An 11,342-nucleotide genomic window follows, 5' to 3' on the forward strand; every position below is an offset into this window, starting at 1 on the left:
CGCCCAAACCGCCCGCCCGCCCGCCCCACACACACACACACACACACACACACACACACACACACACACACACACACACACACACACACACACACACACACACACACACACACACACACACACACACACACACACACACACACACACACACACACACACACACACACACCAGTTAAAACAGCAGATATGAAACCTTAGTTCTTTGGTGACCCCTGACGACATATCACAGTGACTTGGATAACCGATCCGGATATCAGTGAGTCATCAACACGAGTCCATTCTGGATCCACACACCCCAGATGACAACTCTCTGTCACCTCTCCGGGAAGACCTGGTGTTTGAACAGGAATATGAGCTGCTGAGCTGATTCAATGACACTACCGTCAGATAAACAGGCCTGGGTCATGTCTATCCACCGACACGCTCTCTAGCTAAAATAACACAGCAGAAACGGTGGACGTGTGCGTTTGACTTTCAGTGAACAAGGATATTGAACGATGATTTGCCTTCATAAAACGCATGGGACAGGTATGTTAAAGGGGAAGCAGACGTTCATACCGACAGACAGGACACATGATCGGAAATCTAGTGGAACAGAGGGAGGGTGAGAATGAGAGAAGAACAGCTGGTTTTGGGGCTCAGCTGTTGAGCGCTGACAGCTACCTCTGGTCTAGTAGGAACCGTTCTGGATCTGGCCCTGGTCTAGTAGGAACTGTTCTGGATCTGGCCCTGGTCTAGTAGGAACGGCTCTGGATCTGGCCCTGGTCTAGTAGGAACTGTTCTGGATCTGGCCCTGGTCTAGTGGGAACTGTTCTGGATCTGGCCCTGGTCTAGTAGGAACTGTTCTGGATCTGGCCCTGGTCTAGTAGGAACTGTTCTGGATCTGGCCCTGGTATAGTAGGAACTGTTCTGGATCTGGCCCTGGTCTAGTAGGAACTGTTCTGGATCTGGCCATGGTCTAGTAGGAACTGTTCTGGATCTGGCCCTGGTCTAGTAGGAACTGTTCAGGATCTGGCCCTGGTCTAGTAGGAACTGTTCTGGATCTGGCCCTGGTCTAGTAGGAACTGTTCTGGATCTGGCCCTGGTCTAGTAGGAACTGTTCTGGATCTGGCCATGGTCTAGTAGGAATTGTTCTGGATCTGGCCATGGTCTAGTAGGAACTGTTCTGGATCTGGCCCTGGTCTAGTAGGAACTGTTCTGGATCTGGCCCTGGTCTAGTAGGAACTGTTCAGGATCTGGCCCTGGTCTAGTAGGAACTGTTCTGGATCTGGCCCTGGTCTAGTAGGAACTGTTCTGGATCTGGCCCTGGTCTAGTAGGAACTGTTCAGGATCTGGCCCTGGTCTACTAGGAACTGTTCTGGATCTGGGCCTGGTCTAGTAGGAACTGTTCTGGATCTGGCCCTGGTCTAGTAGGAACTGTTCTGGATCTGGCCCTGGTCTAGTAGGAACTGTTCAGGATCTGGCCCTGGTCTAGTAGGAACTGTTCTGGATCTGGGCCTGGTCTAGTAGGAACGGCTCTGGATCTGGGTACCCCCTTTAGATGATAGTCCTGGGTGGAACGTTCCTTTCCCCAAATTCCCAGGTTTTCCAGAAATGCTGGTTTGAGGATTCTGTTCCTTCTTATTCCCTCCTGATTCTGGGAACATTCCAACCGGGATTCCTGGAAAGACTGGGAATTTGGGGAGTTTAGGGAATTTTATCGGACCAGAGGCTGGGGGTCTGTGGTGTCCATGGAGGGGGGTCCTCTAGTGAGACAGGAGGGCTTGACGAACACCCCGTGGCCTGGAGGACAGCGGAAGTAAACCCTCCCCTGGACTGTCCCGTTGTGCTTGCCTGGACAGTGGAGACAGAGGGGATATTCAGGAGTCATGTGACCATTCACCATACATCTCAAACACTCGCCAGGTTCCTCACAGGTCCAGTTAAGGTCAGTTAAGTATTGCCAGAGCACCAACACTCTAAGAGAATGTCTCAAATGACAGTCTCACCCTATATAGTGCAATACTTTTGATCAGCACACTATGGGTGCACCCTATATAGTGCACTACAGTAGATAAGGAACTGGGAGGCATCCCAGTACATCATTATTACACAGAACATCATTTGATAACTAAACAGCCACTCACCCACAGCCAGGTCCAGCTGCACCCCGACCCAGATCCCCTTGGCGAACTCCACCCCTCCGACGTAGTGCACCGTGCCGCCCCTCTTCCCCACCCATACCTGCTCCCCGGGGGCCATCCAGTCAGGCAGCTGGGCCACCGGAGAACCAGGGCCCTCGTCCCCGCTGCAGGAGTCCCCAGAGGCCTCAGTGCTGCTGGGGTTGGGGCTCGGGCAGCTTGGGCTGGGACAGGGGCTCCCTGGAGGTAGGTCTCCCTGGATTGGCTCCTGGATCTGGGGCTCTCCTCCTGCTAGCTGGCCTGGCGGGCTGGAGGGTGGTGGGCAGGGCACGGCTGCGCTGCCGATACACTGTTTGCCGTTGTGGAGGTGTGAGTGGGGCTGAGGAAGCCGGGAGTTATCGGGGTGAGATTTATGTTGTTGTTGTTGTGTGTTGATGACGACCAGGTCTTTGTCAGAGGTCTGGTGCCTGCTGCCAGAGCCCCCTTTCTCCTCCTCCGCTGGGACAGGGGATATGTGTGGTGCATCCCCAGACTGGAAGTGTCCCAGCTCACCCAGATCCTCCATGCCGTCGTCGGCCCCCTTGAAGTCTGTAAACTCCTGGCTGATGCTGAGGACACACCTGCGGGGCCGCGGGGAGGGTGGCTGCTCTGAGCAGTTAGGAATACTGACAGGGGAGGAGGGGGAGGGTGGCTGCTCTGAGCAGTTAGGAATACTGACAGGGGAGGAGGGGGAGGGTGGCTGCTCTGAGCAGTTAGGAATACTGACAGGGGAGGAGGGGGAGGGTGGCTGCTCTGAGCAGTTAGGAATACTGACAGGGGAGGAGGGGGAGGGTGGCTGCTCTGAGCAGTTAGGAATACAGACAGGGGAGGAGGGGGAGGTGGTGGGGAGGGGCTGGGAGGGGATGCCGGGGGGACATGCAGGGGTCTGGGTGTCACCCCACGGCGAGACACTTCTGGTCTGGACACAGCCTCGGGCCGTGCTGGTGCAGTGGAAGGAGGGGGACTCGTGGGGGTGGAGGTTGTGGGTTTCCCGGTCAGGGTCATTTTTGTCTTGAGCCACTGCGGAGGCGCTGAGCTGGTCGGAGCTGTCGCTGGCCCCGAATGGCACGTCAGAGAGCGTGGCGTCTGAGGCACTGTGGGAGAAGTAACCGCTGGTGCAGCTGCTGGCGGTGGGGCTCCGGGGAGCCCCCTCTCTTTCCCCCTCCACCACCTCCCCGACCCCCCTCAGCTCTCCCCTGCCCCCGCCCCCCCTCCTGGCTCTCCAGGGCAGCGTTGTACACCTCAAAGTTGGCAAAGTCCTCTGGGATGTAGGACTGGAAGCTGTGGAAGTCCTGAGGGCCCAGACCCAAACTCAGGGCCATGTCTGTCTCCTCCTCAGAGTCCTGGAATAGACACCACACAGAGACAGACATCACACAGAGACAGACATCACACAGAGACAGACAGACACCACACAGAGACAGACACCACAGAGACAGACATCACACAGAGACAGACAGACACCACACAGAGACAGACAGACACCACACAGAGACAGACCACAGAGACAGACATCACACAGAGACAGACAGACACCACACAGAGACAGAGAGACACCACACAGAGACAGAGAGACACCACACAGAGACAGACATCACACAGAGACAGACATCACACAGAGACAGACATCACACAGAGACAGACAGACACCACACAGAGACAGACACCACAGAGACAGACACCACACAGAGACAGACACCACACAGAGACAGACATCACACAGAGACAGACACCACACAGAGACAGACACCACACAGAGATAGACACCACACAGAGACAGACAGGGACACAGGACAGACACCACACAGAGACAGACACCACACAGAGATAGACACCACACAGAGACAGACAGGGACACAGGATAGACATCACATAGGAACAGACAGACAGACACAGGAGAGACACCACACAGGGACAGACAGGGACACAGGAGAGACACCACACAGGGACACAGGACAGGGACAGACAGGGACACAGGACAGAACGCACCAGAGACAATGTCAGCTACTGTTTCTTTCTTGCAGGGGAGCCTATCAGGGGAGCCTATCGGTGGAGCCTATCGGTGGAGCCTATCGGTGGAGCCTATCGGTGGAGCCTATCGGTGGAGCCTATCAGGGGAGCCTATCAGGGGAGCCTATCGGTGGAGCCTATCGATGGAGCCTATCAGGGGAGCCTATCGGTGGAGCCTATCGGTGGAGCCTATCGGTGGAGCCTATCGATGGAGCCTATCAGGGGAGCCTATCAGGGGAGCCTATCGGTGGAGCCTATCGATGGAGCCTATCAGGGGAGCCTATCGGTGGAGCCTATCGGTGGAGCCTATCGGTGGAGCCTATCAGGGGAGCCTATCGGTGGAGCCTATCGGTGGAGCCTATCAGGGAGCCTATCGGTGGAGCCTATCGGTGGAGCCTATCGGTGGAGCCTATCGGTGGAGCCTATCGGTGGAGCCTATCGGTGGAGCCTATCGGTGGAGCCTATCAGGGAGCCTATCGGTGGAGCCTATCAGGGAGCCTATCGGTGGAGCCTATCGGTGGAGCCTATCAGGGAGCCTATCGGTGGAGCCTATCAGGGAGCCTATCGGTGGAGCCTATCGATGGAGCCTATCGATGGAGCCTATCGGTGGAGCCTATCGGTGGAGCCTATCAGGGGAGCCTATCGGTGGAGCCTATCGGTGGAGCCTATCAGGGGAGCCTATCGATGGAGCCTATCAGGGAGCCTATCGGTGGAGCCTATCAGGGGAGCCTATCGGTGGAGCCTATCGATGGAGCCTATCAGGGAGCCTATCGGTGGAGCCTATCGGTGGAGGCTGGTGGGGGTGTTGAATGGAGTGAATGGAATCAAAGAAGTGTTTGATATGTTTGATACCATTCAATGTTTTCCATTCCAGCTGTTACAAAGAGCCGTCTTCTGATTGACTGCGTCACCAGCCACCACTGGAGCCTACCACCTACTACATGATATTAAAATGCATTGAGGACAGCGACCGTAACCATGGATGGACTGGTGGTTGGTTGAGAGGATGTTGGAAAAAACACGAGCTGATGACATCATGCACTTCATGCCGTATTCACTTCAAGGTATTCATGGTATTTGTGTGTGTGTGTGTGTGTGCGCGTGTGTTTGTGTGTGTGACTTACAGCGGTGTGTGGCAGTGTGAGGCTGAGCTTCCTGCTGGTGCAGGTACTGAGGGTGAGGGTGGAGGGGGTGAGGGTGGCGGTGGAGGGGTTGCGGTGGCCCTCGCTGCCTGCTCTGGGCCTGCGCCAGGGGGCTTGGCCGTGGCAGGGAGGGGGGAGCAGCACAGAGCTGTCCACACATGAGGAGCGCATGCTCTGCAGATGGGAGTCACACAGGAGGCATGCATGGAGCAGGTGAGTTAACATACATACATGCACAGTCCATAGGGTGTAGAGTTAGTTAGTTAGTGGAACTGGTGATACAGACATGCAGGGCACATTGAATGGAAAACCATGTGTATTAGATGGACATGGTTGGCATCCTAAATGTCATGCTAGTTCAGTGCAGCGCATCAGTGCTTTGGATGAGATGGTATCACAATAGATTTGAGCATGGAGCTCCCCATTCACACAATAGATTTAGAGCATGGAGCTCCCCATTCACACAATAGATGTAGAGCATGAAGCTCCCCATTCACACAATAGATTTAGAGCATGGAGCTCCCCATTCACACAATAGATTTAGAGCATGGAGCTCCCCATTCACACAATAGATTTAGAGCATGGAGCTCCCCATTCACACAATAGATTTAGAGCATGGAGCTCCCCATTCACACAATAGATTTAGAGCATGGAGCTCCCCATTCACACAATAGATGTAGAGCATGGAGCTCCCCATTCACACAATAGATGTAGAGCATGGAGCTCCCCATTCACACAATAGATTTAGAGCATGGAGCTCCCCATTCACACAATAGATTTAGAGCATGGAGCTCCCCATTCACACAATAGATTTAGAGCATGGAGCTCCCCATTCACACAATAGATGTAGAGCATGAAGCTCCCCATTCACACAATAGATTTAGAGCATGGAGCTCCCCATTCACACAATAGATTTAGAGCATGGAGCTCCCCATTCACACAATAGATTTAGAGCATGGAGCTCCCCATTCACACAATATATTTAGAGCATGGAGCTCCCCATTCAAACAATAGATGTAGAGCATGGAGCTCCCCATTCACACAATAGATTGAGAGCATGGAGCTCCCCATTCAAACAATAGATATAGAGCATGGAGCCCCCATTCACACAATAGATTGAGAGCATGGAGCTCCCCATTCACACAATAGATGTAGAGCATGGAGCTCCCCATTCACACAATAGATGTAGAGCATGGAGCTCCCCATTCACACAATAGATGTAGAGCATGGAGCTCCCCATTCACACAATAGATTTAGAGCATGGAGCTCCCCATTCACACAATAGATTTAGAGCATGGAGCTCCCCATTCACACAATAGATTTAGAGCATGGAGCTCCCCATTCACACAATAGATGTAGAGCATGGAGCTCCCCATTCACACAATAGATTTAGAGCATGGAGCTCCCCATTCACACAATAGATGTAGAGCATAGAGCTCCCCATTCACACAATAGATGTAGAGCATGGAGCTCCCCATTCACACAATAGATTTAGAGCATGGAGCTCCCCATTCACACAATAGATTTAGAGCATGGAGCTCCCCATTCACACAATAGATTTATAGCATGGAGCTCCCCATTCACACAATAGATGTAGAGCATGGAGCTCCCCATTCACACAATAGATTTAGAGCATGGTGCTCCCCATTCACACAATAAATTTAGAGCATGGAGCTCCCCATTCACACAATAGATGTAGAGCATGGAGCTCCCCATTCACACAATAGATAAACATACAGTGCCTTGCGAAAGTATTCGGCCCCCTTGAACTTTGCGACCTTTTGCCACATTTCAGGCTTCAAACATAAAGATATAAAACTGTATTTTTTTGTGAAGAATCAACAACAAGTGGGACACAATCATGAAGTGGAACGACATTTATTGGATATTTCAAACTTTTTTAACAAATCAAAAACTGAAAAATTGGGCGTGCAAAATTATTCAGCCCCCTTAAGTTAATACTTTGTAGCGCCACCTTTTGCTGCGATTACAGCTGTAAGTCGCTTGGGGTATGTCTCTATCAGTTTTGCACATCGAGAGACTGAAATTTTTCCCCATTCCTCCTTGCAAAACAGCTCGAGCTCAGTGAGGTTGGATGGAGAGCATTTGTGAACAGCAGTTTTCAGTTCTTTCCACAGATTCTCAATTGGATTCAGGTCTGGACTTTGACTTGGCCATTGTAACACCTGGATATGTTTATTTTTGAACCATTCCATTGTAGATTTTGCTTTATGTTTTGGATCATTGTCTTTTTGGAAGACAAATCTCCGTCCCAGTCTCAGGTCTTTTGCAGACTCCATCAGGTTTTCTTCCAGAATGGTCCTGTATTTGGCTCCATCCATCTTCCCATCAATTTTAACTATCTTCCCTGTCCCTGCTGAAGAAAAGCAGGCCCAAACCATGATGCTGCCACCACCATGTTTGACAGTGGGTATGGTGTGTTCAGGGTGATGAGCTGTGTTGCTTTTACGCCAAACATAATGTTTTGCATTGTTGCCAAAAAGTTAAATTTTGGTTTCATCTGACCAGAGCACCTTCTTCCACATGTTTGGTGTGTCTCCCAGGTGGCTTGTGGCAAACTTTAAACAACACGTTTATGGATATCTTTAAGAAATGGCTTTCTTGCCACTGTTCCATAAAGGCCAGATTTGTGTAATATACAACTGATTGTTGTCCTATGGACAGAGTCTCCCACCTCAGCTGTAGATCTCTGCAGTTCATCCAGAGTGATCATGGGCCTCTTGGCTGCATCTCTGATCAGTCTTCTCCTTGTATGAGCTGAAAGTTTAGAGGGACGGCCAGGTCTTGGTAGATTTGCAGTGGTCTGATACTCCTTCCATTTCAATATTATTGCTTGCACAGTGCTCCTTGGGATGTTTAAAGCTTGGGAAATCTTTTTGTATCCAAATCCGGCTTTAAACTTCTTCACAACAGTATCTCGGACCTGCCTGGTGTGTTCCATGTTCTTCATGATGCTCTCTGCGCTTTTAACGGACCTCTGAGACTATCACAGTGCAGGTGCATTTATACGGAGACTTGATTACACACAGGTGGATTGTATTTATCATCATAGTCATTTAGGTCAACATTGGATCATTCAGAGATCCTCACTGAACTTCTGGAGAGAGTTTACTGCACTGAAAGTAAAGGGGCTGAATAATTTTGCACGCCCAATTTTTCAGTTTTTGATTTGTTAAAAAAGTTTGAAATATCCAATAAATGTCGTTCCACTTCATGATTGTGTCCCACTTGTTGTTGATTCTTCACAAAAAAATACAGTTTTATATCTTTATGTTTGAAGCCTGAAATGTGGCAAAAGGTCGCAAAGTTCAAGGGGGCCGAATACTTTTGCAAGGCACTGTATGTGAGCAGATCACATTCAGCCAGAACAATCAGCAATCATCAAATAGGTTTAGTAGAATTAGTAGCTGTCGAATGTAGTAAATATCTGTCTGTGTGTACTGGATTCACTTAGAATGGGGAAAATGTCCTGTTTTCAATGACTACTACTGACGTATTGTCATACTGTCACATTGCAGACAAGGAGGGATGTCACTGGACTTAGAATGAAGAGAAACCATGGGAACGGCAGGGGAAGAAAAAGGAGATGAAGAAGCAAAACACAGGAAAGGAAATCAGGAAATACAAAGAAAGGAGAGATGAAAGGGGCCAGAGATGACTAGAGAGAGAGAGAGAGAGAGAGAGAGAGAGAGAGAGAGAGAGAGAGAGAGAGGGAAGGATAAAGAGTGAGAGGGATGGATGGATAAAGAGAAAGGAGAGATAAAAGGGACCAGAGATGACGAGAGAGAGAGAGAGAGAGAGAGAGAGAGAGAGAGAGAGAGAGATGGATAAAGAGTGAGAGGGATGGATGGATAAAGAGAGAGGAGAGATAAAAGGGGCCAGAGATGACGAGAGAGAGAGAGGGATGAATGGATAAAGAGAGAGAGGGATGGGTGGATAAAGAGAGAGAGGGATGGTTGTGGCCCATACCTCCTGTCCCAGTAGTGGTCGTGCCTCCAGGACTCTCTTGGTCTTGCTCTCCTCTCTGACCGACAGCAGAGACTTGAGGAACTTGGGCGTCTGGGGAGAGAGGGCCTTGAACGGGCTGGAGTTGAAGAAGGTGGGGCTCTCTGGTACCAGACCTGAGGGGGAACGCACTAGTAAAAACAAACATCATAGCTCTTTAAATTCTACATTTAGAATGATTTTTAGTCTTATACTATTCTCAATCTGTCTGGGAAACCAGCCATTGAGTTCCTATTACAGTCCTCATATGGAGGGAGGGCCTGGAGGTTTTCCTGACTGAGAAACACTCAGGGCCCTAAATATGATCTAAAACAAGAGTTTCCTGGTCAGGCCTCCTGGTCTCAACTATAGCTGGAGTTGATGCTGTTGATTTCTGGTTGTTTACCATGATTCTCTGTCTTGTTTCTGAGTGGCGTCCCACACAGAGAACCACCGTCCTGGGGAGTGCAGTCAGAGACATCCTGATGAAGGTCACAATGGTCCTGGAGGACCAGACAGACAGGTTAGAGTCACAATGGTCCTGGAGGACCAGACAGACAGGTTAGAGTCACAATGGTCCTGGAGGACCAGACAGACAGGTTAGAGTCACAATGGTCCTGGAGGACCAGACAGACAGGTTAGAGTCACAATGGTCCTGGAGGACCAGACAGACAGGTTAGAGTCACAATGGTCCTGGAGGACCAGACAGACAGGTTAGAGTCACAATGGTCCTGGAGGACCAGACAGACAGGTTAGAGTCACAATGGTCCTGGAGGACCAGACAGACAGGTTAGAGTCACAATGGTCCTGGAGGACCAGACAGACAGGTTAGAGTCACAATGGTCCTGGAGGACCAGACAGACAGGTTAGAGTCACAATGGTCCTGGAGGACCAGACAGGCAGGTTAGAGTCACAATGGTCCTGGAGGACCAGACAGACAGGTTAGAGTCACAATGGTCCTGGAGGACCAGACAGGCAGGTTAGAGTCACAATGGTCCTGGAGGACCAGACAGACAGGTTAGAGTCACAATGGTCCTGGAGGACCAGATAGACAGGTTAGAGTCACAATGGTCCTGGAGGACCAGACAAACAGACAGGTTAGAGTCACAATGGTCCTGGAGGACCAGACAGACAGACAGGTTAGAGTCACAATGGTCCTGGAGGACCAGACAGACAGGTTAGAGTCACAATGGTCCTGGAGGACCAGACAGACAGGTTAGAGTCACAATGGTCCTGGAGGACCAGACAGACAGGTTAGAGTCACAATGGTCCTGGAGGACCAGACAGGCAGGTTAGAGTCACAATGGTCCTGGAGGACCAGACAGACAGGTTAGAGTCACAATGGTCCTGGAGGACCAGATAGACAGGTTAGAGTCACAATGGTCCTGGAGGACCAGACAAACAGACAGGTTAGAGTCACAATGGTCCTGGAGGACCAGACAGACAGACAGGTTAGAGTCACAATGGTCCTGGAGGACCAGACAGACAGGTTAGAGTCACAATGGTCCTGGAGGACCAGACAGACAGGTTAGAGTCACAATGGTCCTGGAGGACCAGACAGACAGGTTACAGTCACAATGGTCCTGGAGGACCAGACAGACAGGTTAGAGTCACAATGGTCCTGGAGGACCAGACAGACAGGTTAGAGTCACAATGGTCCTGGAGGACCAGACAGACAGGTTAGAGTCACAATGGTCCTGGAGGACCAGACAGACAGGTTAGAGTCACAATGGTCCTGGAGGACCAGACAGACAGGTTAGAGTCACAATGGTCCTGGAGGAGGACCAGACAGACAGCCAATCAGGTCTGTTTATAATAATGAACCATCCTACTGTACTGTACCGTCCAGTCTACATCCTCCCAGCCAATCAGGTCTGTTTATAATAATGAACCATCCTACTGTACTGTACCGTCCAGTCTACATCCTCCCAGCCAATCAGGTCTGTTTATAATAATGAACCATCCTACTGTACTGTACCTTCCAGTCTACATCCTCCCAGCCAATCAGGTCTGTTTATAATAATGA

At 50.7% G+C, this 11,342-nt stretch overlaps 1 protein-coding gene across 1 annotated transcript in view; it reads right to left on the minus strand.

Moving 5' to 3' along the window:
- Positions 1-35: 35 nt before the first annotated feature.
- Positions 36-11,342, minus strand: part of LOC135531456 (kinesin-like protein KIF13A) — a 92,052-nt gene continuing 80,745 nt past the window's right edge. Inside the window, 6 exon segments of the mRNA XM_064959494.1 lie at positions 36-1,833; positions 2,127-3,300; positions 3,302-3,502; positions 5,294-5,485; positions 9,302-9,453; positions 9,723-9,819. Of these exon segments, the coding sequence (XP_064815566.1) occupies positions 1,697-1,833; positions 2,127-3,300; positions 3,302-3,502; positions 5,294-5,485; positions 9,302-9,453; positions 9,723-9,819 (1,953 nt within the window). The 3' untranslated portion in view covers positions 36-1,696.

This window comes from Oncorhynchus masou, unplaced genomic scaffold, assembly GCF_036934945.1.
Source record: "Oncorhynchus masou masou isolate Uvic2021 unplaced genomic scaffold, UVic_Omas_1.1 unplaced_scaffold_1593, whole genome shotgun sequence".
Classification (NCBI taxonomy): Eukaryota; Metazoa; Chordata; class Actinopteri; order Salmoniformes; family Salmonidae; genus Oncorhynchus; species Oncorhynchus masou.